The sequence below is a fragment of the Eleutherodactylus coqui genome, chromosome 3, assembly GCF_035609145.1.
Source record: "Eleutherodactylus coqui strain aEleCoq1 chromosome 3, aEleCoq1.hap1, whole genome shotgun sequence".
Classification (NCBI taxonomy): domain Eukaryota; kingdom Metazoa; phylum Chordata; class Amphibia; order Anura; family Eleutherodactylidae; genus Eleutherodactylus; species Eleutherodactylus coqui.
The window spans coordinates 59,171,807-59,199,715 of NC_089839.1; the positions used below are offsets into that span (position 1 = coordinate 59,171,807).

At 45.4% G+C, this 27,909-nt stretch overlaps 1 protein-coding gene across 4 annotated transcripts in view; it reads right to left on the reverse strand.

Moving 5' to 3' along the window:
* The window catches only part of LOC136620703 (serine palmitoyltransferase 3-like), a 59,257-nt gene that overhangs the window by 12,094 nt on the left and 19,254 nt on the right, over positions 1–27,909 (reverse strand). For 2 of the 4 annotated variants that reach the window (XM_066595635.1, XM_066595638.1), the window contains exons 2-7: positions 14,815–15,006; positions 13,099–13,253; positions 12,654–12,802; positions 3,231–3,355; positions 1,523–1,616; positions 6–111 (exon numbers count right to left, since the gene is read on the reverse strand). In XM_066595635.1, coding sequence (XP_066451732.1) covers positions 6–111; positions 1,523–1,616; positions 3,231–3,355; positions 12,654–12,802; positions 13,099–13,253; positions 14,815–15,006 — 821 coding nt within the window. The remainder of the gene's footprint in view (positions 1–5; positions 112–1,522; positions 1,617–3,230; positions 3,356–12,653; positions 12,803–13,098; positions 13,254–14,814; positions 15,007–27,909) is intronic. The other 2 variants (XM_066595637.1, XM_066595639.1) reach the window with 1 other exon arrangement.

Below are 27,909 nucleotides of genomic sequence, written 5' to 3' on the forward strand. Positions count from 1 at the left end.
TTTACCTGTAAATTCCTTCAACAACAATGAGAATTTTTTTCCAGGCTCTGTGAGTACGTGGCTGACCTCTTACTACCGCATCCCGCAATAATTTTTCCAGGTTCTTCATATCTTAACAGATAAAAAAACATACAACTTGAAAAAAAACAAAAAATGGTTGAACCATTGCATTTTTTTGGTAGAATATTTATGCACATTTTATTTGTGAGAGTACATTTCGGGGGCACACGGTCGTAATACTAAACATTGCAGTAATTGCAGCAAGAACCTTAGTGGTCATCAATTGATACAGATTGGTCTCAATAGCTCTTTGGAGTACTGGTTCTCATTATAATCATCCAGAAAATGTATGGAGTCTTACAGGCAATGCTCCATGAAAATATATGCAAATTAGCACTTCTCCACAATGAAGAAAATTGGCTTTCTAGTGCCGACTATTGGAGGTTAATAAAGTGAAGGACAGGTGATGATGTCACCATCATGTGATCAGAGGCGGCGCTCAGAGCCCTAGTGACTGATCCTATGACGGCAGTATCTTCACATGTAACTCACACAGTCACTCACTTACAGACCGGTGGTCTTTAGTACTCCATAGCAGCTGAGACCGCGGGGGTTTGTAGGGGATGTAGTCCACCTGTAATCTGTATTCGGATGACGTCACTGTCATGTGATCAGGAGCGAAGCATGTAACTCTCACAGACAAAGAGCCCAGGTAACTGATCACATGATGGTGACATCACCAAAGGTCCTGGAAGCACATGGCTGCTGTCAGGCTCTGCATGTTTTATCTTTTAGGACCTTTGATGATGTCACCGTTATATGATCAGGGGGAGCATGTAATTCACTTACTCAGTCATTAGTATTTTGATAAGTAGATCCACTCAATGCAGAATATGCATTATCGGCTGCATAGATGTCAAAAGAAGTCTATGGTTCCATCTTCAGTTGCCAAGAGGAGCAGATAAGCAGCAAATACAGCTGAAGAGATGAGCGCTGTAACCCCTTCTTTTAGGCGATCTGGGGAATTTGGGTGCAATCAGCACCCAAAACTCAACTGCATAGAACATTTGTCCTGATGCTCTGACATATGAAAAAGTTTTAAAAAGTGTAATTACTCCTTGAGATGATTGTTCGTTCCCATTATTGTTGGAAGCACATACCCAATTCACACAATTTGATATGCAGTGGAAAACAATGTTTTTTTCTGCAGCATAAAAGTCCCAATCAACCGATGACGAATTGCATGCTATTTTATTGACTGTTTGGGACATATTTACATGGTCCGATCATCAGGCAAATTAACACTCAGGCCTAATCATCAGCCTGTTTAAAAGTCTTATTAATTAATGCATTACTGCATCAGACAAGTTATGTAACCCAAATCTGATAGTTGGTAACTAGTATACAGTGCAGAGGTCCACTATGAGAAAAGCTACTCACCAAGAAGCCTCAGTGCAGGTCACTCGGCACTGTACAGAAGTTACAGCTCTGACCTCTTCTCTGTCCTTTCCCTGACACTTACTGTTGTGTTGGAATACTCGAATGGTAGCTCCAGAGAGTCTTGCTCCAAGAATCAGAGAAGTATGGTTTAATTCATCGCTGAGGATAAGACAACCCTGTAAATATATATACACCAAAATAAATTACATTAAACCAGATTATCAGCATAGAGTAAAACACAAAACATTACCACAGCGCTCTAGGAACATAGAAACATTGACGGGGCACTGACCTACTTATGGCCTATAGTTTGTTTCTAAGGTCAGGTAATTTTTTTGATTTCTTTTCTATGGCTGTCTTTACAATGAAGGGCAGGGCACCGCGGTGACTCTTGGCTGTACAACAATAGCAGGAATGTGGCAGGTCACCACAACTATCACATGACCATCATGACTAGGAATCCTTTGATTGTCAAGCAACTTTTCTCATGGAACAAAACATTGTGGTTATGCTCTGCAATTTTGCTACAACAGTCCCTGTGTAAGAGCCATGGGCGGTGGTGGTGGGGGTAGTGTGTCTACCAAGGGGTCGTACTCCACAGGCCTTCTCAGTTATGGAACTCCCCTCCCAGGTCTAAGGTCAAGGTGTGATCTCCCTAGCCTCTTCACATTCCTCAGGCGACTATGGGCTATGGAACAGCTTGGATACATACTCCCGGCAATAAGTGTCTTTCTCCATTTAATCAAAACCTGGACTCATTGGTTCCATGCTCAAACCAATAACTTTATTATGAAACAGTGAATAATTTAGCTTCTCCAGGATTCCCAGGGTAGGAAGATTAAGTGCAGTTTCAAACAGTAAAAAGGGTCAATGGTAGGCTTTGAAGTCTCGCCTCTTAACATGCTGCCGATACGTTAATGTAAGTCCTGAAGCAGGGTTTCCTTTCCAGTATCTCAAGAATAGCAAAGTCCTACTTTAAATATACCTCTGTTAGGGCTGCAGAGGGAGAAGAGTCGTGGCTACAAACTCTGATCTTTAGGTTCAAGTGCGTCTTTCTTCCGGTCACCGTAGGTAACCATGCAAATACCAAAGGCAGCTGAAATGCAGGAATGGAGGTACTGATCCTGAGAATACATGCATCGGTGGGCTCAAGAATAGATTATCTCTTGGTAGCTCGGTGAGTAGATGGAGGCGCCACACTGGGTTCCAATCCCCTGTGGGAGGACAGGTAAACACATCTTGTCTCAACTTTACACATGACCCTCCACCTTGTGCCCGCAGCCACCATCCCTCCATTTTAAAGTGGCTCAAAAAGCATAACACCCTAAAGTCAGTTTTAAAAGAAGTGGATAGCTAGCACACAAATGGGGTACCTAAAACCACTAACCCCCTTACACCAGGACCATAAGGCATCACAAAGCCATAGCTTTAAACAGAAGGTTAAATCCTGTAACGTACATGTGGTTACTGCTTTTGGTGTCTTTGAAGCATCACTTCAACATTATGCAGTCCGGAAGGAATTTTCCCCCAAATGGGCTAATTGGCTTCTGCCTCTTGGGGTTTTTGCCTTCCTCTGGATCAACTAGAGGGTGGAAATAGGCTGAACTAGATGGACATTGTCTTCATTCAACCTAACATACTATGTAACATACTATGTTACTACTAAATAGATACTGTCTTTGTTTTTAATTTTATTGCCCGAATCTTCATTTCTGTTACAGAAAGTACAAATTTGGATATGTTCTACTATTAGTAATGAGCATAGTAATAGCTGATCTGAATGTCACCACCTTTCCAACCAGAACTGGAATGTTTGTCGAATTCGTGGCAAAACCCATACTGCAAACCATCGCTGCTTCTACTTTGAGGAATTCTGCAACCAAATCCTCCAGCTCTTGGAGTTTATCCATTTGACCTAAAAAGAGAATTGAAACCACATCTCAATTTCAGACATAAAGTTACATCTCTTTACCATGGCTCCTAGGGTATCCGGAGGAGTTACAAAGAAGTTTAAGTATATATTTGGTTCATACACTAACTGTCATCTGTTCCAGTAACTGCACTTACTGTCATTTAATCCAGAATACAATTCTAAGTAACTATTTAGTAATAATCTATTATAAAGTGCTATATAATATGTTGGTGTTTTGAAAATAATACAATTATTATTATTTATTGTATTAATTCCCATTATACTGCAGTATGTGCATTGGTCATGGGTTTGCCAAAAAGAAACTGGATATTAGTTTCATGCAGAGTCCAAAAATACATAAAAGTTTCCATTTCTTGATTTGCTATCTACTGTACAAAGTATAGCATAAGTGCATTAAAATTATAGCTTATGATATAGCAGAAAACAGACCTATACTTTACGAAGGAACATAGAAAATTGATGGCAGAAAAATGTTTATCTAGTCTGCAGTTATATTTCCTTTTTATTCCTCTCTTAGGATAGATCAACTCTTGTCCCTCCAACTATCCCTTCCCTCCCACTAATCTCATATTGTGCCCCCTTGTTCTAGTGTTTAGCTTCCTAAGAAATAGACTTCCCTCTTCAACCGTACTTATGCCTTTTAAAGGGAACCTGTCATCTTCCCAAAGCACCCTAAACTACCTTATGGTGCTGTTAAGGCAGGTGATAGAGATCCGGGTGAGGTATTTTTTATTCCCACCTGCTTCCTTGCTCCCATGGTGCCCACCTGTGAAGTCTGCTTACTGGTTGAAAATCCAACTTTTTTTTAGAGTCCCATGCGCATGCTCTCCCACAGAGTTATGTAATAGAGTGTGAACACGGGACATTGAAAGGATTCAGATTTTGGTTTCATGTGCGGAGCTCAGTGACGGCCACCACGAGAACCAGGAAGTCGGTGAGTATGAAAAATGCATCACCTGGCTGTCACATTACCTAACAGAACCATAAGTTAGTTTATGGTGCTTTAGTCAGGTGACAGGTTCCCTTTAACATATATAAAGTTTTTCTTCATGTCCTCCCTCTCCCTTCTATATTCTGAAACATATATAATGGTTTTGATCATATCCCACTCTCCCTTCTTTCTCACAGGCTATGGCAATTAACTTCTTAAAGTCTTTCCTGATATGTTTTGTTCTTGAGACCCTCCATCATTTTTGTAGCCCGTCTTTGGACTATTTCTATTTTATCGTTGTTTTTCTGTAGGTGAGGTCTCCAGAACTGCACACAGTATTCCAGATGTGGTCTCACCAGAGCTCTATACAGTGTGATCACAATGTCCCTCTTTCTACTGGTTATATGTCTATACAACTCAGCATCCTACTTGCTTTCTTTCTTTCCTGCCTGACCGTACTGTGGACTCATTTTGAATCTGTTGGAACCCCTAAATCTTTCTAATCTTAAGTCCTTGATAATACAGAACAGTTGACATGATGCTCAGTCCTAGGATTTCTTCCTCCCAAGTGCATTATTTTACATTTGGAAGGACCGAGCAGTTTCCATTGTTTTGACCCTTTAACCAGTAAGGCTACACTTCTCCATGTTCAAGACATCACCAGGAGTATCAACCATACTGCACACTTTTGTGTCATTAAAAAACACACAAACCTATTACCTATTAAACTTTTTTTTGTTTTCACCTGCATATCATATTACAGAAGTATTTATTCTGTAAGGTCACCATAGTGTTGTTGTACATATACAGAGCTCATAAAGACTAAAACTATAGAATATAGCAGGGGGGCTCATATCCACTGTAAGGAGAATTTATGTGTTTATCAAAGAGAAGATAATCCCAGATCTCGTGCAGAAGTCTGGGCCCAGGAGAAATACAAATCACACCAGCCTGTGCAGTATTAGATGATTTCTAATTTATTCTAAGGTGTGTGTTTTTTATATACCAAAAATGACATCACAGGAAAAGTATATACCTCTATGATTAGTAATAATTAGAGATGAGCGAGCGTACTCGTCCGAGCTTGATGCTCGTTCGAGTATTAGGCTACTCAAGATGCTCGTTACTCGAGACGAGCACCACGCAGTGTTCGAGTCACTTCCATTTTCTTCCCAGAAAATTTTGCGCCGTTTTCTGGCCAATAGTAACACAGGGAAGGCATTACAACTTCCTCCTGTGAAGTTCCAGCCCTATCCCACCCCCTGCAGTGAGTGGCTGGGGAGATCAGGTGCCACCCGAGTATATAAACTGGGGCCGCCCGCGGCTCGCCACAGATGCACGCTGAGAGACATTAGGGAAAGTGCCGTCTTGCTGTAGCTGCTATAGGGAGAGTGTTAGGCTGTTATCTTCATCTTCAAGAACCCCAATGGTCCTTCTTAGGGCCACTTCTGACCGTGTGCAGTACTGTTGAGGCTTTTAGCAGTTTTGCAAATTTTTTTTTTTTTTTGTATATCGGGCGTGCAGACCAAAGCGTCCTCAGTCTGCAGTCATTTTACTGAGTATAGGGGCAGTACTGGTGAGGCAGGGACAGTGGTACAGGGAAAGAGGTATACTGGCTATATAGGCAGTGGGCTTTTTCAAAAACATTGGAAAAAAAAATCTTTGGGCTACCTGTGACCGTGTTCAGTTTACTGCGTGTCTGCTGGGGGTAGTAGTCGCTCACTTATTACCCAGCTAGGTGTTACTGCAGCCTTGCGCATAATTTTTGCTGTGCTTTCAATAACCACAGTCATCCTCCAACAGGGAAATCCATATACAGGCTATATAGGCAGTGGGCTTTTTCCCAAAAAGTGGGAAAAAATACTATATTTGGGCTGCCTGTGACCGTCTTCAGTTTAATGCGTGTCTGCTGGGGGTACTAGTAGTCGCTCATTAATACCCAGCCTTGCGCATAATTTTTTCTGGCTGCACTGTGCTTTCAATAACCACAGTCATCCTCCAACAGGGAAATCCATATACAGGCTATATAGGCAGTGGGCTTTTTCCCAAAAATTGGGAAAAAATACTATATTCGGGCTGCCTGTGACCGTCTTCAGTTTACTGCGTGTCTGCTGGGGGTACTAGAAGTCGCTCATTAATACCCAGCTAAGCGTTACAGCAGGCTTGCATATAATTGTTTCCTGGATCTGCTGTGTCCATTACATGATCGCCGTCATCCCGCCAGAGGGAAAGAGTATACATATATACACTGCATACGGTGTCTGTCTGGATTTTCACCTCACCATTTTAAAAAATTGAAGCAAAATACTTAAGGCCTACCTATGAATTACAGTAGCTCAGTCATACGCACCTAGGTCTCACTACAGGCTTGTGCATAATTGTTTCCTGGCTCTGCTGTGCGTTCCGTAAGCAAAGTCAGCCTCCAACCACAGGCCAATAAGCGGCACATTTAATTACAGCGTTCTGTTTCTGCTCTCCTTGTAATACACCATGCTGAGGGGTAGGGGTAGGCCTAGAGGACGTGGATGCGGGCGAGGACGCGGAGGCCCAAGTCAGGGTGTGGGCACAGGCCGAGCTCCTGGTCCAGGTGTATCGCAGCCAACTGCTGCGGGATTAGGAGAGAGGCAAGTTTCTGGGGTCCCCAGATTCATCTCACAATTAATGGGTCCACACGGTAGACCTTTATTAGAAACTGAGCAGTGTGAGCAGGTCCTGTCGTGGATGGCAGAAAGTGCATCCAGCAATCTATCAACCACCCAGTCTTCTACGCCGTCCACAGCTGCAACTCTGAATCCTCTGGCTGCTGCTCCTCCTTCCTCCCAGCCTCCTCACTCCATGAAAATGACACATTCTGAGGAGCAGGCAGACTCCCAGGAACTGTTCTTGGGCCCCTGCCCTGATTGGGCAGCAATGGTTCCTCTCCCACTGGAGGAGTTTGTCGTGACCGATGCCCAACCTTTGGAAAGTTCCCGGGGTCCGGGGGATGAGGTTGGGTACTTCCAGCAACTGTCTCAAGAGCTTTCAGTGGGTGAGGAGGACGATGACGATGAGACACAGTTGTCTATCAGTGAGGTAGTAGTAATTTCAGTAAGTTCGAGGGAGGAGCGCACAGAGGATTCGGAGGAAGAGCAGCAGGACGATGAGGTGACTGACCCCACCTGGTTTGCTAAGCCTACTGAGGACAGGTCTTCAGAGGGGGAGGCAAGTGTAGCAGCAGGGCAGGTTGGAAGAGGCAGTGCGGTGGCCAGGGTTAGAGGCAGGGCCAGACCGAATAATCCCCCAACTGTTTCCCAAAGCGCCCCCTCGCGCCATGCCACCCTGCAGAGGCCGAGGTGCTCAAAGGTGTGGCAGTTTTTCACTGAGAGTGCAGATGACCGACGAACTGTGGTGTGCAAGGTTTGTCGCGCCAAGATCAGCCAGGGAGCCACCACCACCAGCCTGACCACCACCAGCATGCACAGGCATATGATGGCCAAGCACCCCACAAGGTGGGACGAAGGCCGTTCACCGCCTCCGGTTTGCACCACTGCCTCTCCCCCTGTGCCCCAACCTGCCACTGAGATCCAACCCCCCTCTCAGGACACAGGCACGACCGTCTCCCGGCCTGCACCCACACGCTCACCTCCGCTGTCCTCGGCCCCATTCAGCAATGTCTCTCAGCGCAGCGTCCAGCCGTCGCTAGCGCAACTGTTTGAGCGCAAGCGCAAGTACGCCGCCATGCATCCGCACGCTCAAGCGTTAAACGTGCACATAGCCAAATTGATCAGCCTGGAGATGCTGCCGTATAGGCTTGTGGAAATGGAGGCTTTCAAAAACATGATGGCAGCAGCGGCCCCGCGCTACTCGGTTCCCAGTCACCACTACTTTTCCCAATGTGCCGTCCCAGCTCTGCACGACCTCGTCTCCCGCAACATTGTATGCGCCCTCACCAACGCGGTTACTGCCAAGGTCCACTTAACAACGGACACGTGGACAAGCACAGGCGGGCAGGGCCACTATATCTCCCTGACGGCACATTGGGTGAATTTAGTGGAGGCTGGGACCGAGTCAGAGCCTGGGACCGCTCACGTCCTACTCACCCCCAGAATTGCGGGCCCCAGCTCGATGCTGGTATCTGCAGTGGTGTATGCTTCCTTCACTAAACCACCCACCTCCTCCTCCTCCTCCTACGCAACCTCTGTCTCGCAATCAAGATGTGTCAGCAGCAGCACATCGCCAGCAGTCGGTGTCACGCAGCGTGGCAGCACAGCGGTGGGCAAGCGTCAGCAGGCCGTGCTGAAACTACTCAGCTTAGGAGAGAAGAGGCACACGGCCCACGAACTACTGCAGGGTCTGACAGAGCAGACCGACCGCTGGCTTTCGCCGCTGAGCCTCCAACCGGGCATGGTCGTGTGTGACAACGGCCGTAACCTGGTGGCGGCTCTGCAGCTCGGCAGCCTCACGCACGTGCCATGCCTGGCCCACGTCTTTAATTTGGTGGTTCAGTGGTTTCTGAAAAGCTACCCACGCTTGTCAGACCTGCTCGGAAAGGTGCGCCGGCTCTGCGCACATTTCCGCAAGTCCAACACGGACATTGCCAACCTGCGGACCCTGCAACATCGGTTTAATCTGCCAGTGCACCGACTGCTGTGCGACATGCCCACACAGTGGAACTCTATGCTCCACATGTTGGCCAGGCTCTATGAGCAGCGTAGAGCTATAGTGGAATACCAACTCCAACATGGGCGGCGTAGTGGGAGTCAGCCTCCTCAATTCTTTACAGAAGAGTGGGCCTGGTTGGCAGCCATCTGCCAGGTCCTTGGAAACTTTGAGGAGTCTACCCAGATGGTGAGCGGCGATGCTGCAATCATTAGCGTCACCACTCCTCTGCCTCTTGAGAAGTTCCCTGCAAAGCATAAAGGCAGACGCTTTGCGCTCGGAAACGGAGGCGGGGGAAGACAGTATGTTGCTGGATAGTCAGAGCACCCTCATGTCTATATCTCAGCACATTGAGGAGGAGGAGGAGGAGGAGGAGGGGGAGGAGCATGAGGAGGAGGGGGAAGAGACAGCTTGGCCCACTGCTGAGGGTACCCATGCTGCTTGCCTGTCATCCTTTCAGCGTGTATGGCCTGAGGAGGAGGAGGAGGAGGAGGAGGATCCTGAAAGTGATCTTCCTAGTGAGGACAGCCATGTGTTGTGTACAGGTACTCTGGCACACATGGCTGACTTCATGTTAGGATGCCTTTCTCGTGACCCTCGTGTTAGATGCATTCTGGCCACTACGGATTACTGGGTATACACACTGCTCGACCCACGGTATAAGGAGAACCTTTCCACTCTCATACCCGAAGAGGAAAGGGGTTTAAGAGTGATGCTATGCCACAGGACCCTGGTGGACAAACGGATGGTAAAATTCCCATCCGACAGCGCTAGTGGCAGAAGGCGCAGTTCCGAGGGCCAGGTAGCAGGGGAGGCGCGGAGATCAGGCAGCATGTACAGCGCAGGCAGGGGAACACTCTCCAAGGCCTTTGCCAGCTTTATGGCTCCCCAGCAGGACTGTGTCACCACTCCCCAGTCAAGGCTGAGTCGGCGGGAGCACTGTAAAAGGATGGTGAGGGAGTACATAGCCGATCACACAACCGTCCTCCGTGACGCCTCTGCTCCATACAACTACTGGGTGTCGAAGCTGGACACGTGGCCTGAACTCACGCTGTATGCCCTGGAGGTGCTTGCTTGCCCTGCGGCTAGCGTCTTGTCAGAGAGGGTGTTTAGTGCGGCTGGAGGAATCAACACGGATAAGCGTACCCGCCTGTCAACTGACAGTGCCGACAGGCTTACACTCATAAAGATGAACAAAGCCTGGATTTCTCCAGACTTCTCTTCTCCACCAGCGGACAGCAGCGGTACCTAAACAATACGTAGGCTGCACCCGCGGATGGAAGCATCGTTCTCTATCACCATAAAAAATGGGGACCTTTTAGCTTCATCAATCTGTGTATTATATTCATCCTCCTCCTCCTGCTCCTCCTCCTGAAACCTCACGTAATTACGCCGAGCGGGCAATTTTTCTTAGGCCCACAAGGCTCAGTCATATTACTTTAGTAAACAATGTTTATACGTTTCAATTCTCATTAAAGCGTTGAAACTTGCACCTGAACCAATTTTTATTTTAACTGGGCTGCCTCCAGGCCTAGTTACAAATTAAGCCACAGTAACCAAAGCGATTAATGGGTTTCACCTGCCCTCTTGGGTTGGGCATGGGCAATTTTTCTGAGGTACATTAGTACTGTTGGTACACCAATTTTTTTGGGCCCTCGCCTACAATGTAATCCTAGTAATTTTTATGGGCTTCGCCTGCACTCATGGTACAGCAAGGTGTGTGGGGTTGGCCTACACTTTTGCTACATAAATGTAACTGGGGCCTTGTCTATACTGCAACTACTGAAATGTGAAAGAGACTTTTATCTCCCTAAACTGCTGCAACGGGAATGTTACTGTGGCCTGTCTTGACTGCTACTACTACTGAAATGGAACTAAGACTGTGCTCCCCCTATACTGCTGCTAGTGATATGTTACCGGGGCCTGTCTTGACTGCTACTATTACTGAAATGGGCGGTTGGGCAGCATGTTACCCAGGAGAAGTGGCAGCGGAGTGTCATGCAGGCAGTGATTGTGCTTTTTTGGAGGTAGTGTGGTGCTTAGCTAAGATATGCCTTGCTAATGAGGGTTTTTCAGAAGTAAAAATTGTTGGGGGGGCACTCTTGCCGCTATTGTGGCTTAATAGTGGGACCTGGGAACTTGAGATGCAGCCCAACATGTAGCCCCTCGCCTGCCCTATCCGTTTCTGTGTCGTTCCCATCACTTTCTTGAATTTCCCAGATTTTCACAAATGAAAACCTTAGCGGAGCATAGGTCCCATACAAAAATGCTCGGGTCGCCCATTGACTTCAATGAGGTTCGTTACTCGAAACGAACCCTCGAGCATCGTGGGAAGTTTGACTCGAGTAACGAGCACCCGAGCATTTTGGTGCTCGCTTATCTCTAATAATAATACATGATAGGCTGAAACTAAAATGTTTAACATAAGTTACACCTTTTAAGGTGTTACTATAACATACAATGAAACTGTTATGAATTCAGTGAAAAGAAATGCAAGGGAGGCAGTCTGGAGACTCTTATCTTGTCTGTCTACCCCGTAATGGTATAGAAAAGGTTTTGTTTAACCCCTTCACCACTTATACTGGCATCATGTAATATCTTTCTAGTCTACAATCCAATAAAAGAACAATTAACTGATACACTGATCTACTATTTTCTTAACAACTACCTATTTGTCTGTTCATTAGGCCTCTTTCACATGGGCTACAAAATCATCACTACAAAATCCATGTATGTGAAGCCTATGGCTTCCAATGTGTTCTTTCACATGAGAGATGTTTTGTAGCCTGAAAGAACCCATTGGAAACCATGGGCTTCACATACATGCATTTTATAGCGATGATTTTGTAGCAATTTTTGGTAGCCCGTGTGAAACAGGGCATAGGCCTCTTTCAAAAAATAAGCTGCAGTAAAAAAAAATAAAAAAAAATACATCACCTAAGAGGTGCTGACATCTCCGGCGCAGGTCTCCTCTTCACCTCTGGCACTTGTCTTTAGTTTTCTGCCAGCCCTTCCTGGATTGGAGGGTCAAAATCCCCACCTCCAGGAAAGGCTGGCTGTGATTCGTCCACAAGTGCCGTGACTCAGCCAATCAGAGCAGGCACACGTGAACTAATCACAGCCAGGCCTTCCTGGAGGTGGGGATTTTGATCCTCCAATCCCGAAAGGGATAGCAGAAGACTTCAAGCAAGGGCCGGGGAGCTTCAGGGAGGAAAATGAGCTGAAGATGACAGCGTCTCTTAGGTGATGTATTATTTTTTTTTATGTAGCTAGGGCTTAGTGTAGGACTTTGACAGCAGGATTTCCTACTGTCAAAGTTGCATCGCATCGCACGAAAACCACGTCTTCATGTGATGCAACAAAGAGGAAGGCTCCATAGGGAAATATGGGCTACAAAACTTTGCAAGTCGCATGCATATCACGAAACCAGCAAGGTTTTTGACTCGCAATGTCACATGCTACAAAACATCGCAAATGTGAAGGAACCCATAGGAAAGCATGGGTTTCACATACATGTGACTTGGAGCATCGTCGCAATGTGAGAAAATCTCGCGACTTTGTCACCCGTGTGAAAGAGGCCTTAAAAAGAGTGTATCAGACGCAACTATTTTTATATTGAAGAATAAAAAAGCAGGAATAACCCTCCCAAGAACTCGCAACCATCAACCACTTTCCAACACTGATACAGAACTCCATAGTCATTCTACTTACCCATTTCATGCCTGGTACTGCACACTCCAGCACCATATCTCTCTAATACATTCTTCACTGTGTCCAAGGACTCTTCATTATTTTCGGCAAAACCCAGATAGTTGTATGATCCCATATTTATTACATCCTTGATGATTTTTCCAGTATGCCTACAATCAAACCAAACCTTTAATCAACACGACATAAGCTCGGCACTGCAACAGACACGCCAGGATTGCCACATTGGATTTACATGCTCCAGCACAGTCACTTTGTCTCACAGGTCTATTTTGCAAGAGAAAATGTCAGTCCTTAGCACTCGAGTGGAAAGTTTTAGGTAAGAAATGTTTTGGAGTATTGTTTTTTCTTTTTTTTTTTTTACTGATTTTTACAAAATAGCAATAATTTGAATAAAGCAACCAGAATCTTCTGGCACTGATTACTATAAGAAACAACAAATGGTCACCTGTAAGTCCAATTGTAGTCATCAGTCACTCGTTCCATTAGATCAAATCGAGCCCCTGGAACACTGCATATGGGTCGATTAAAACAATCACGGATGCGCATGTAGATATTTCTTTTGTAGAAATTTTCAAAGTCTTGGTACATAGGCACAAAATCCTTCAAAAACATAGAATGATGTAACGTCTGAACACATCTTACATATCAGAGCTTTTTAATCATTTGTCAAAAGAGACAGTCCCATGAAGGGCTAAATGGCTGATTTTCCTTTATGATAATGCATGATCTCTCTAATTGCACACAGTGATAGCACCAAATCACCTGAGATAGAAGAACCCAATTTGGAGAAGAACTAACAACAACATGCTCTCTACAGTAATGTTACAATAAATGTGGGGTGGTCTCTAGATTCTTTTGTGGAGGAGCATACAGCCACCTATATCAGGAGCAGTTTCTATAAACAAGGCAAATACACTGAATGGCCACTTTATTAGACTCCCATTTAGTAGCGTGCTGGACCTCATTTGGCCTTAGAAAATAACCATGGCATAGATTCCACTAAGTGTTGAAATCATTCTGCATTCATATTGGCCCATGCAGACAGGAAGTTTCTTGCAGTTGCACCAATTAGATGGAGAGTGACATGCTCTGATCAGCTGACATGAAGGGTTCATCGATTCATGCTGCTTGTGCCAAATTCTGACCCTCCTATCAGCATGGAACAACAGAAATTTAGATTCATCTGACCAGAGGATGCTTTAACACTGCATAGTAATGCAATTTTTGCACTGTTTTGCCCACTGGAGTCTCACCTTTCTGTTACTATTTGACAGGAATGACACTTGAGTTAGTTATCTGTTGTTATACCCATCAGTGCTAAGGATTGATAAGTTTTGCATTCAGTCGCATTAGTTGGAGCACCAGTGTGGTATTCTATAGCCCTTTCATCAATGAGATGTTCATGTCCACATGATCCCCTTTCACTGGATGTTTTTCCTTGATCACATAATTCTCGGTATACTCTCATCAACGTTGCATAAGAGAACCCCACAAGGTTGGCAGTCTTTGAAATAATGGTCTAGCACCGATGACCAGGCCTTGTTCAGAGTCACCAGATCACCCAATTTTCCCATCCTAATCTGGATTCACACTGAAACTGGTCCACAGAAAACATGCTCACTTGATTTTTTGCTGTACTCCGGGGTCACGTGTCTAGTCTCCATACAGGGACACTCTAATCAAGAAAGGGCAGAAGTCTCCAGTAAAGTGGGCATTCAGCGTATGTCTTTCACAAATTACTGGGTCAGTCTAACAGTATAATTTGCCCATTCCTCCTTCTTTTTCCCAACCTGTACTACCCTAAGCAGGTTAACAGCAGGTCTGATGAACTTATACATGAGGGTTTCTACTGTAGGGAAATATATTTTAGACCCTCTAATACACTGCATTGATCAAATTGATGCATTATACACAACCAATCTTTAAGTCAGGTAGAAGGTTCTAGGGCAGTCAGGAAATGCAATATTAGCCCTGTACACTACCTATACCCACTACATGTTTTTAGATCTTCCACATGAGTGATATATCACAAGGTAAGAAACCCCCTTAAAGTTCCAGATAGCTGGACATTGGATGGTCGGATTAGCTGAAGCATTGGCAAAGTTAATTTTCGAAAGATTATCTCTATTTCAATTATTCTTTATGCTTAAAATATTCTTACTCTTTGTTTCTCTCTTTCTTCAGCCATGTTGCATTGTTCTAATTTCCACCTTCTCATGAAATCCCGCAAGTAGCCAAATAAGATTAAAATTCCATAACAAAGGTAGGTAAGCACAGGAATGTACAACGGGGCTTCTTCAAAAGTCTCCTTGTATTCTCTCTTGTACATGCCGCCATTGGCTGATCCATTCTGCTGTTATAGCATAAAAATACACTGAATTATATAAGGGAGCACAGGAGCATGCTTCCAGTAAATCATTTATGGTAAGTAATCATTTATGTTTCTTGACTTTAACACCAAATAGCATACACATTAAGTAATACTGAACCAGGACTCTACAGAGACATAAATACCTTCGCTTGATGAAGGTCATTGATTGAATATTCTATGACTCATAAGGGTAAAACATGAAATATGCTTTATGTATGTTGTTCAGGGAATGAGTGAAAGTAAAAGTGACAATTGGAAGGTTGAAGGTTCATTTTGTGACGGTGGAAGCAATACCAAACAAGATGTTTTAGTATACATATATGAAGACATAAAGGGGTTGCATAAGAGTAGGTCAGTTTGTCCCAGATTTTCACTTGTCTGTGCAAAGTTTGAAATTTGTGGCAAAATCCGCAAGCAAAACATATGGACTTTCCATGGATTCGCTGCAGATTTACAGATGTGGGAAAAGCTCTGCCTAGGTCTGAACCCATACTTAGGAGCCAGACAGCCTGTGCCAACAGCGCCCTGACATGTAAACTTGCTGCAGGTAGTCCTTCCTTCCTTAAGTTACCAGTTGGAGATTAAGGTGTCCTATACAGTCTATCTGCTGATTCTTCTAACTAATACAGTATGAATTTTACATATTACCTTAACCCCTAATAATAATCTTTATTTATATAGGGCCAACATATTCTGCAGCGCTTACAAAACAAGGGGAATAGAAAACAAACCACGGTTACATGTAGTAATCAATTGAAAACAGTTGGGGTGAGGGTCCTGCTCCAACGAGCTTACATACTACAAATAATGGGGTAATACAGAAGGTAAAGGGGCTGGAGATGTACAAGGTATGGCGAGGTGGAGTGTGTGGGATGCTATACACAAAGACAATGGTCAAATTGAGCTGTGTAGTGACTGAATCGGAGTGACTGCAGGAGGTGGTTGATTTTAATTCCTGCTATCCGCAATCAGTAGGACAGGGAGCACAGGGAGTACAGAGGGGTTTGGTTTAGGGGATATGATATGCCATCCTGAAGAGGTGTGATTTGAGAGCACGCCTGAAGTTTTGTGTGTTGGAGATTGCCTGGATAGTTTTAGGTAGTGCATTCCAGAGGACAGGTGCTGTTCTGGAGAAGTCTTGGAGGCGGGAATGAGAGGTTCGAGGAGCGCTTAATCTGATTTCATTAGCAGAGCAGAGAGCGCGGACTGAGTGGTTGATTGAGATGAGGGAGACAATGTAGGGTGGTGTGGTGCTATGGGCAGCTTTGTGGATGAGGGTAGTTGTCATGCTCAGCACGGACACAGAGTGATATACTCACTGATGGTAATAGTAGTACACCACACAATGCAGGACAGTGAGCACCACTCCAGGAAGATAGAAACCTGAATATTTCATCCGTGCGGCACAAGAGCACAAAGCTCAGCACGGGCGCAGAGTGACGTAAACACTGATGGTAATAGTAGTACACTACGCTATGCTGTACAGTGAGCACCCCTCCAAGAAGATAGAAGCCTGTCCCTAACCAAACAGGGAGGTGAAGGATCCCTGCCTAAAAGCGGAGTAATTGTCCTGATAAGGACAGCCCCACTTTCTTCTTCCTGGGCCCTGACTATCCCTATTGGAACCCCTGAAAAGATGAACTGACACAACAAAGCAAGACAATAAAGGTAACCAAAATACAACTGACAAGATACAGCAGCACTTATCTGTTAAGGAGCAATTCACACAGGCTAGAGGAACACCAACCTATCCTCTAGAGAACTAAATAAGCAGCAGGAAATAAAGGGAGGGGTAAGACTATAAAGCCCTCCACAATTGCTGATTGGAAGAGTGACTAGAAAACCACACCACCAACCTTCTCCAAGGAATGACTAATAGTCAGCATGCACCCATGCAACATAGAGAGACAGCAACCAGCAGTCTCTGCACAATGTGCATTAACCCTTGTCCTGCATAACAAAGCGACAGGTCTGACTGACAAGCCATGACAGTAGTGAGTATGAACTGATTTCTATATTTGATTGGCAGCTAGTGCAATGACTGGCACAGGGCAGAAGTGTACGAGTAGCGTCTGGACAGGAAGATGAGCCTGGCTGCAGCATTCAGGATGGATTGGAGAAAGTTGTTGGTCTGAGTACAGAGAGTGAGTGGGAGCTAGATGCAGTACTGATGAGACTAGGGTCAGGGCTATTCTGGGATTGGGAGACTATTTCTTGCTGGATGTTTTTGAAGTAAGCAGCCAGCTCTTCAGCACTGAGATCTATCACAGGGGGCTGCAATTTAGGGCTGAGAAGGGAGTGAAAAGTGTCAAAGAGTCCTTTAGGGTTGTGAGCTAGTGAGGAGATGAGAGAGGTAAAGTAGACTTGTTTGGCATGGTGGAGGGCTAGGTTGTAGGTTCTGAGCATGAATTTGAAGTGAAGAAAGTCTGCGGACTTTTGTGACTTTCTCCTCAGCTGAAGAGTGTTTGAGACGTGAGCCAGGGTTGCCGCGGTCTTGAGTTATAGGGGGTGCTGCTTCATATAAGGCATGTTTGAGAATGGTGTTGTAAAGTGCAGCAGTCAGGTTGGGGCAAGAGAGGAGAGAGATCGGGAACAGGGAGGACTATAAGGTCTCAGCAAAGTTTTGGGTGTGAATGGCCTGAAGGTTCCTGTATGTACGGTAGATAGGAGGGTTCAGGGGGAAACTAGGGAGCTTGACAGAGAAAGAGAGGGGGTTATGGTCCAAGAGCAGGAGATGGGAATTACTGAAGTGGGAAACAAAGCAGAGATAGAGGAAAAACAGATCCGGAGTATTGCCATCTCTGTGAGTGGGAGAGGCTGTGAGTTGTGAGAGACCAAGGAGGAGTTAAAGGAGATGTCTCGAGGAAGCAGTGAATTTTTTTTTTGCCCAGTCCCCCTAATTAAGCATACATAACTAAGCCCCCCTGTAAATGACTTTTCTAGCTGGTTCGTACTTACCGTTCCAGCGTTTCAGCAACTTATAAAAGTTTCCCCAAGATGGCCGCCGGCTCTTTTCCCTTCGCTTGCTGCAGCCCGACGTGCGCGCTCCCGAGACGCTGCCAGCTGTATCTCCATGGCAACCAGACGCCCCGCAGCCGCCGACCGGACCCACCGCAGCCGCCGACCAGTCACCCACCGCCAGGCAGCAGGTAACCGGCGCTAGCCCCCGGCTCCCCAGCGCTACGCTCCCGGCTCCCCAGCGCTACGCTCCCGGCTCCCCAGCGCTACGCTCCCGGCTCCCCAGCGCTAGACCCTGACAACAGACGAAGGCCCCGGAGCCCAGCGCTAGGCCCCGGAGCCCAGGTGAAGGCCCCGGAGCCCAGCGCTAGGCCCCGGAGCCCAGCGCTAGGTTCCGGAGCCCAGGTGAAGGCCCCGGAGCCCAGCGCTAGGCCCCGGAGCCCAGCGCTAGGTTCCGGAGCCCAGGTGAAGGCCCCGGAGCCCAGCGCTAGGTTCCAGAGCCCAGCGCTAGGTTCCGGAGCCCAGCGCTAGGTTCCGGAGCCCAGCGCTAGGTTCCGGAGCCCAGCGCTGGGCTCCGGGGCCTACCGCTGTGGGGGACCTTCACCTGTTAGTCAAGATCACCCCTCGACCCATCACTTACCTGGGCGGCTTCTCGGGGCTGCTGGGCTGGGCTTCTCTGCTGGGCTGGGCTTCTCCGCTGGGCAGCTCCAGTTTCTGCACCTTCCTCTAACAGAGGAAGGTACAGAATGGCCGCTCCAGCGCGTTCCCGAGCAGTGACAGCTCGTCTGCGCATGCGCAGAAGAGCTGTAGCGGGGAGCACACTGAAGCGGCTCGTGCTGGAAGGAGAAGACCGGACTGCGCAAGCGCGTCTAAAAAAGCAAGCTGCCAGCGAATTTAGACGGAACCATGGAGACGAGGACGCTAGCAACGGAGCAGGTAAGTGGAATAACTTCTGTATGGCTCATATTTAATGCACGATGTACATTACAAAGTGCATTAATATGGCCATACGGAAGTGTATAACCCCACTTGGTTTCGCGAGACCACCCCTTTAAGCGATAGAAGCTGATGGGGAGATGAGGTCATTGGTGGGGGTGTTTAAAGGGGTTGTCCCGCGGCAGCAAGTGGGGTTGTACACTTCTGTATGGCCATATTAATGCACTTTGTAATATACATCGTGCATTAAATATGAGCCATACAGAAGTTATTCACTTACCTGCTCCATTGCTGGCGTCCCCGTCACCATGGTGCCGTCTAATTTCAGCGTCTAATCTCCCGATTAGACGCGCTTGCGCAGAAGGGTCTTCTCCCTTCTCTTCGGTCTCGGCACGAGCAGCGTTCTGGCTCTGCCCCCTTCTACGCGTCATCGCGTAGCTCCGCCCTGTCACGTGTGCCGATTTCAGCCAATCAGGAGGCTGGAATCGGCAATGGACCGCACAGAGCCCACGGTTCACCATGGGAGAAGACCAGTGGTGCATCGTGGGTGAAGATCCCGGCGGCCATCTTGGCTGCAAAGAAGAAAGAAGCTGCAGAGACGGGATTCGGGTAAGTAAAATAATTTTTTTTTTTTTATCACGTCCCTTGGGTTTGTCCCGCGCTGAACGGGGGTTCTATGAAAAAAAAAAAAAAGCCGTTTCGGCGCGGGACAACCCCTTTAAGTCACCTGAGATGAGGGTTGGCAAAAAACTGTAAACAAAAAAGTCCTGCACTCCCAGATTGTAAAGCAGAAACCAAAAGTACTTTCAGGAATCAAAGTAAGAGAACGGCACTTACTCAGAAGGAGGGGTGTATGACCAGCAAAAGCGCCCTCCTGGAAGTGTGGACTCCTACGTCAAATGATAGTAATCACATCCAGAACACATCATCATGGAGATGAGGGTTGGGGTTTTGCAAGATAGGAAGTGGGGAAGCCAGGCAGCAAAGTGATCCAGAAACAGTCAGTGAGGACCTGGGGGGTAGTAGATAACTGCTACTTGCATGGACAGCGGACAGAAAAGTTGTAGGGTATATACCGTGTTTCCCTGAAAGTAAGACAGTGTCTTACTTTCTTTTTATCCCCAAAAGCCCCACTATGTCTTACTTTCGGGGTATGTCTTATATTGGCGCGGTGACGTATGGAGAGGGGGGCGGCGCGGAAGTGGGCAGGAGGCGGCGCTCATTTGGATCAAAAATGGAGCATGAAAAAATCTGGACCATGCTCCATTTTCATGCGGGTCTCCCGCGGGGACGGCTCCCGCGGGCTTCTATTGAAGCCTATGGAAGCCGTCCGGATCCGCGGGACACAAAAATCAGATTTTACTCACACGCTCCGGTTCTTCTCTTCGCCACGGCGCCATCTTCTCTCAGTCGCGGCCGGATCATTTTGCTTCGGCCCGGCGCATGCGCGGGGCACGTCACCGACGTCATCATGCACATCCGCCGAGCCGAAGAAAGAAGATCCGGCCGCGACGAGAGAAGATGAAGCCGCAGCGAAGGAAGTATCCGGAGCGTGTGAGAGGTAAGTTAATTCTGATTTATTCCTATTTTCAGCGCTCATGTCCGCGGGGCAGGAGGGACCCGCTGCAGATTCTCCATGGAGAATCTGCAGCGGATCTGATTTTCCCCGTGGACATGAGGCCAAAGGCGGCAGACGCGGTGACGTATGGAGGGGGGGCGGCGCGGAAGTGGGCAGGAGGCGGCGCACAGCTAGATGAGAGGGAGGCGGCAATACCCCCGTGTTTCCCCGAAAGTAAGACATATGTCTTACTTTCGGGGTACGGCTTACATTGGCCGACCCCCCTGAAACCCCCGATACGTCTTACAATCGGGGGTGTCTTACTATCGGGGAAACACGGTACCTCGAACGATGGAAAAGTGAGGTTACCGGGGGATGACCTAAATAACCTATGACAGATATATCACAAGGGGGGGGGGATGCATGAAGCAGACTCAGGAATCAAATTTGTTTCATACCAAGCGGCTATCAGCTGTTACCAATAGCTAACAAACGTCAGCAAGAGTCACAGTCAGAACTAGTTTTGATCACAGACGTTTAACTACCTAAAAGCTGATCAATGTCCAGGTCCCTCCCATTACTCTCTGCAGCTCCGGCAGACTTCCTTGCAGTTTACAGCCCTGACAGAACATCGCTTGCTGGTAACAAAGTTTGTAATCTCCAACTCCAGCAAGTGATTGCTCTGATTGGTTCTCGAGCGCCACGGTTCAGCCAATCACTGCAGCGCTCTATGAATCAATCGCTTGCTGTAGGCGTGGTTTTCAAGCCCCATTACCAGCAAGCAATCTTCTGTCAGCGCTGAGGACTGTAAGGAAGCCTGCCGGAACTGCAGGGAACAGTGGGAGGGACCAGGATGGTGCCTGCTAGGTAAGTATTATAAGACATCCCCCGAAAATAAGACCCTGTGCCTCTTTTGGGGGCAAAAATTAATATAAGACAGAGTTTTATTTTTGGGGCAACACGGTATATAGAATCGGCACCAAAGCCAAGTTTCGTACATAGATATAGTAACAGAACTGAGCTTACTATACAAAAATGATAGCATAACCGAGATTACAAAGTACAGTCTCAGAATCAATCTTACTACATAGATATAGTACTAAAACTGATCTTACTGCAATGATACCATAACTAAACCTAGCTCACTACATAAATGCAGTACCAGAACATATACATACATACACACACACGAGTGCTTTTACACATACATGAACATAGACAAACATTAGATGTACTTTTACATGCATTAATTTCACATGCTCTACGTATACACACACTATACACTTACCATATCACTAGTGGAGCACTCACTTTGAAAGATACGGCTACTGCCTGGAACACTGCTGCTGCCAGGAATGTCTCTGCTTGTTACCCTGTTGCTATTGTGTACAAATGCTATCCATCTGACATCTGTTAATGTAAGTGTGCCCTGTTGTAGCTATGGCCACACTTCTGGGACATGTGAGATGCACTGTGCTATACTTTTTGTGTTGCTCCCAACACTGGGCGGAAGATCATGGCTGTTTCTGGCAAGTGGTTGGAAACAGGAGGCTGGGTTTTCCCACTATGGCCCTGAAAAGCCGAGATGGGGAAACCCCTTTAACTTTGTTCTGTGGGTTGTTGTCAGTAAAGTGATATATAAAGGCTAAAGCCCTCACTGACTGACTGACTGACTGACTCGCCACTAATTCTCTAAGTTCCCGGTGTTGTACAAACATGAAATTTCTAATTCAATTCTAAGTGCAAAAGTAAGTGACCCCCTATGTAATGTAACTAATAACACACATCTGTAACACAAATTTGAAATTTGGCACAACCATTCTTTCGCTTCTAAATAGGAAAAGTAAAGGGGTCGCAACTTGATTACTCAATTCTAAGCGCAACAGTAAGTGACCCCCTATGTTATGTACCTATTCTAATTCTCTAACTTCCCTCTGTTGTAGAAACATGAAATTTGGCACGACCTTTAGGTCCTAAATAGAAAAAGTAAATGGGTCACAATTTCATTTTTAAATTCTAAGTGCAAAAGTAATTGACCCCCTATGCAATGTAACTAATACACATCTGTACCGCACAAATGTGAAATTTGCCACAAAGATTCTTTATGTCCTGAATAAGTAAAGTAAAAGAACTGCAAAATCAATATTCAATTCTATGCATGAAAAACTGTGTGAAAACAGAGCTACATAAGATAGTTCTTTTCTCAGAAACCATAAAGCCTAGGGAAATGATTTGTATACTAAGGAGAATCTACCTCACCTCTATGCGTATATACTGAGGAGAATCCACCTCACCTCTATGTGTATATTGTAAGGAGAATCTAACGCTCCTCTATGTGTATCTGTAGTGGCCCGAAATACCTATATCTGGCCCCTTCATAATGGTCTATAACTGTATTAAATGTAATTTCTTTACTGTGGATGCCCTGTGCAAATTGCTTTGTCTCTAGCTATGTATTTTTTCACTGAAGCAGGAGAATCGACTAGATAGTTTAGATATAAACGGTTCGACGCGTTTCCACCAGTAAGCCTGGTTTCGTCAGGAACCAAAAAGAAACTGCCAGCAGCCACAATAGGAAGCTGCTGTAAAAAGGAACTAAGATTTCTGATCCTTGTATAACTATAGCTGGGTGAGTGATAGCCGATCCTATCTATCTGCAGCTATTCTAGCATAGCATTCACACCCCATCCCGGCCCCAAGGTAAGAGCAGAAAATAACAAAAAGAGTAGCAGCACCAGCCCTTGTGGTAGGCTGGCGGCTAAAATACCACAAGGGCTGGTGCTGCTACTCTTTTTGTAGCTATGTATATTGCACAGCTGCAGCATGTGAGAGGTTAATGTCTGTGAATGTCTTAGTTATGTCTGGAAATGTAACAATTTGTGATGTCATGTGAGTATGATAGATATATATGGGTGCAAGGTGAAAATAAAGAGAGTTCCTGAGAACCAGAGAAAGAGAGAACAGGCTTCACAAAGTCAAAGAAAGAAGGAGTAAGTACTGGCCGCATGGGGGTACCTTCAACACTCATGTGGTGAAGAATGGAGGGCAAAGAGAGGTATCCTGGAAGTCTATTCCCAGACCCCTACCCTAAGAGAGAAAGAGTGAGTGAGAAGAAGAGAAAGGAATCCGACATGCATTGTCCAGAAGCCTTCAGAATGTGAGTGTCAGTGGAGTGTTCTTGTCCTCCTCCGGAGTGTGTGTGTGTCCAGGAGCGAAGTCATACAGATAACTTGACTGTAGGCCCGGTATCATTCTGTGTTTCCCTCTCTGACCTCCTTCATTTGTTTTCCTGCACTGGTGTGTGAAATTACCCACAGAGAAATTGTAAACCTGTGTCAAGAAAGTGATTGCAAGTAAAGCTCCAGTTGCTGACCATTCCCAGCAACTGAGTGTTATCAAGTTAACCGTGTGTGGACTCTCTTATTTTCCCTGTTAAACATCCCGCAGAGTTAAGAATGGTGGCGTCACCCGTGACAGACTTCTTCAAGTCCACTACACCCGATTTGCATGGTGGCACCAGAGTTTCCTGGAGAGGCCTTTAAGGGCCATGGTCAAGGATTGCACACGTCCCTCAGGGCAGGAGCTGGTAGTGCTACGTGACAATTCTAAACATCTACCCCGCCATCTCCTCAGTTGTGCGCCTTGTGTCTCGGTCGCTACGCATATACTGTGGAGAATCTAACTGACCTCTGTGAGCATATACTGAAAGGCATATACTTAAGGTACTTAAGCAAGCGGCCATGGGATGCAGGGAGCTGCAACATCTAGTCTGGAGTAAAAAGGAACGTTATCTTTAAGGTTAAAAAGTGAGGAGAGTGGGAGAGGAGAGTGGGAAAGGTGGCACATTCTGCAGAGGGACATTGGTACATGCAGTCTGAGGGGAATCTTATGCTCCTCTATGTGTATACATATTTTATTCGTCTGAAGTAACCACAACTTCCAAGAATTTTCCATGCAAACAACACGTAAACACCTGTACCAAATTAATTTGGGTGAAACCGGGTATATCAGCTAGTATATGTATAAAAGTGAAACCCCTCACTCAATGACTCACTGACTGACTCGCCACTAATTCTCTAACTTTTCGTTGTCGTACAAACATGAAATTTGACACAATCATTCTTTAGGTACTAAATAGGAAAAGTAAAGGGGTCACAACTTGATTATTCAATTCTTAGTGTGGAAATTTACGAAAAACTGAGATACGTGAGAGAGTCTGCATACTCACAGGGGAAAAAACCCCGCTCATGCACAACTACATTTCATGGCAGCAAGCATAGTTGCACATAAGGCTATGTGAACAAGCCCCAACTCCTTACTAATTCTCTAACTTCCCGGTGTCATAAAAACTTGAAATTTGCCACGAACATTCTTTAGGTCCTAAATTGAAAAAGTAAAGGGAGCGTTTCCTGATTATTCAATCTGAAGTGAGAAAACCACATGGTCACCTCCACCTTCCTCTTACCTTGTGTTCTCTAGGTAACAGGAAGAACCATGCAAAATGGTGAACATATTTTATTCCTCAGTTCCTCTGAACTAATCACGATTTTATAAAATTTTCAATGAGTAAACCTCTACCAAATAAACTTGGGCGAAGTCGGGTATGTCAGCTAGTATATATATAATATATATATATATACGGTGTGTATATAATCAGTTGATATTGCATAGACACACATTTTTTTGCGTTTATCTACTTTCCACATGAAAGTCACTTATTTTTAAAAGCCTTTTTTCTGTATATACTCTGAAAGCCATAACTTTTTTATTTTTCCATCAATAAAGTTATGTGTGGTCTTGTTTATTTCAGGATGAGCTGTAATTTTCATCGATGCATACAAAATTGTAATAACTTTTTATTCCATTTTTCAGGAAGTAAAATGAACAAAAAACTGCAATTCTGACAGTTTTTAAGTGTTCACTGGGCTAGATGAGAACATGTTAGTTTTATTGAACAGGGGGGGACTTTGAAAAAAAAAGTTTAAGATATATATATAAATTGTAAAGCCCTGCCGAATATGTTGGAGCTTAAGAGGGACTGAGGGGAAGATGCACATACAGAAAGATGAAGTGACTGAGAGATAGATTGATGGCGTGAGTGAGGGTCAATTCACATGAACGTGTTTATGTGCGTACAGTTGTGCGCACAAAAACACGCTCCTATTAGAAACGTTTGTTCCCTATGGTGTGTTCACATGTCCGTGTTTAACAAATTTGCAAATGCACGTACCTGCAAAAGATAGGACATCAGTGCACCATAGGTCCGTGGGGCGCGTCAATATTCCCCAGCGTGGAGTCCCCTTATCACTGAACACTGTGACAGCATTGTGGCAAAGCCCTGCAAGGATTTTTGAGGAGGGGCTTTAAATATAAGCCCTTCCCTGAAAATCATCCCTAGAATGTGTTAAAAAAAATAAAAATTATACTCACCTCTCTTCAGCTGCCAGGGCTCAGGTGCGTCTAGCCTGTCTTCTCCCTGCACTGTTAAAAGGGCTGTATCTGATTGGCTGACAGCTGAGTTCTGCTTGTGATTGGTCCCAGCACTCAGTCAATCACAGGCAGCACCTGGCCATTCATAGAATTCAATGAATGGCCAAGCACTGCCTGTGATTGGCTGAGTGCTGTGACCAATCAGCCAATCAGATACAGCGCTTTCAGCAGGCAGGATTTTAAATCCCCGCCTGCTGAAAGAGCTTCAGAGCAGAGCAGTGCAGGGAGCGTTTACATGCAACGAGAAGCCAGCGATCATTTTTTTGCTGACTGAAAGTCAGTGATAAACAACCACAAGCGAATAATGAGTTGTTTTTTTTTCACATTTACACCTGAACGATTATTGCCTAAATTCGTTTGTTATGTGTAAATGGGACATTAGACACATCAGTAATAAGAAGCTCCCTCTGTGACATCATCGGACTCTCATGATGTAATCGCAGAGAGCCTGACGGGTTGGCATGGCAACAGGATGCCAGATAGAGCGTCCTGCATTGCCATTGCCTATGATCGCTAATACAAGTGATAAGGCATTGCAGGACAGAAGTCTAAATCAAAAAAAGCCGTATGTACCCCAAAATGGTACCAATCAAAACTACAGCTCGCCTTGCAAAAAATAAGCCCTCACAGAGCTCCGTACATTGAAAAATAAAAAAGTTACAGGACTTTGAATGCAGCAATTTAGAAAAAAAAGTTTCCAAACAAAGGGTTTTTACTGCAGAAAAGTGGAAGAACCTAAAAAAATATAAGAATTTTGGTATCGTTGTAACTGTACCGACCCACAGAAAAAATGTATTGTCATTTATGCTGCATGATTAATTAATCCCTCCCCCCCCAAGACAATCTATGGATAGATCGCGGCAGGGAAGGGGTTAACAGCGGTAGCGCATCTCCGATCTATGTAGATCACGGCATGGGAAGGGTTCACAGAGGGAGCGCGCTCCCTCTGTGAAGTTGCCGGGCCCTTGCGATATAATCGCAGAGAGCCCGGCTGGTTGCTATGGCAACAGGATGCCAGATACCGGCGTCCTGTATTGCCATAGCCTGTGATCGCTGTATAAGCGATAAGTAGCCCTGCCATGCCTTAACACAGCGCTCATCAGTGCTGTGCTGTAAGTCCCTCAGAGGGACACAATCAGTGTAAAAAAAATAATAAAAATGTACAAAAAATGAAAAATGTTAAAAAAAATTTTAAAAAACCCCTTTTTTATCTTTATTGTCATATTACCATAAAAAAAAGGTAAAAAAAAATTAAAATCCCACATATTTGGTATTTTCGCATCCGTAACAATGCGTACAATACGTTGCACATGAGTTTGACTCTGCACGTAAAAAAGCGTGAATAAAAACGCAATAAAAGTGATCAAAAAAGCCGTATGTACCCCAAAATGGTACCAATAAAAACTACCGCTCATCTTGCAAAAAATAAGCCCTCACAGAGCTCCCTACGTAGAAAAATTAAAAGGTTACAGGACTTTGAATGCAGTGATTCAGAAAAAAAAGATTTCCAAAAAAAGGGGTTTTATTGCAGAAAAGTGGAAAAACCTAAAAAAATGTAAGAATTTTGGTATCGTTGTAATCGTACCGACTCGCAGAAAAAAAGGATTGTGTCATTTATGCTGCATGATTAACGCTGTAAAAAAAACCCCCAAAAATCTATGGCAGAATTGATGCATTTTCTCTCCCTGTTACCATAAAAAAATAATAAAAGTTTTACAATATAGTCTATGTACCCAGAAATAGCACCATCAAAAACTACAGTTCGCCACGCAAAAAACAAGCCCTCATACGGCCGTGTCGATGGAAAAATAAAAAAGTTATGGCTTTTGAAAAATGGAGATGAAAATCCGCCAAAAATAGGTCATGTCCCTAAGGGGTTAAGGGTCAGGGGCAACTACATCCTCTGCGCCCACTATAGTTACACTGCTGCTTTGTTCTTCTAA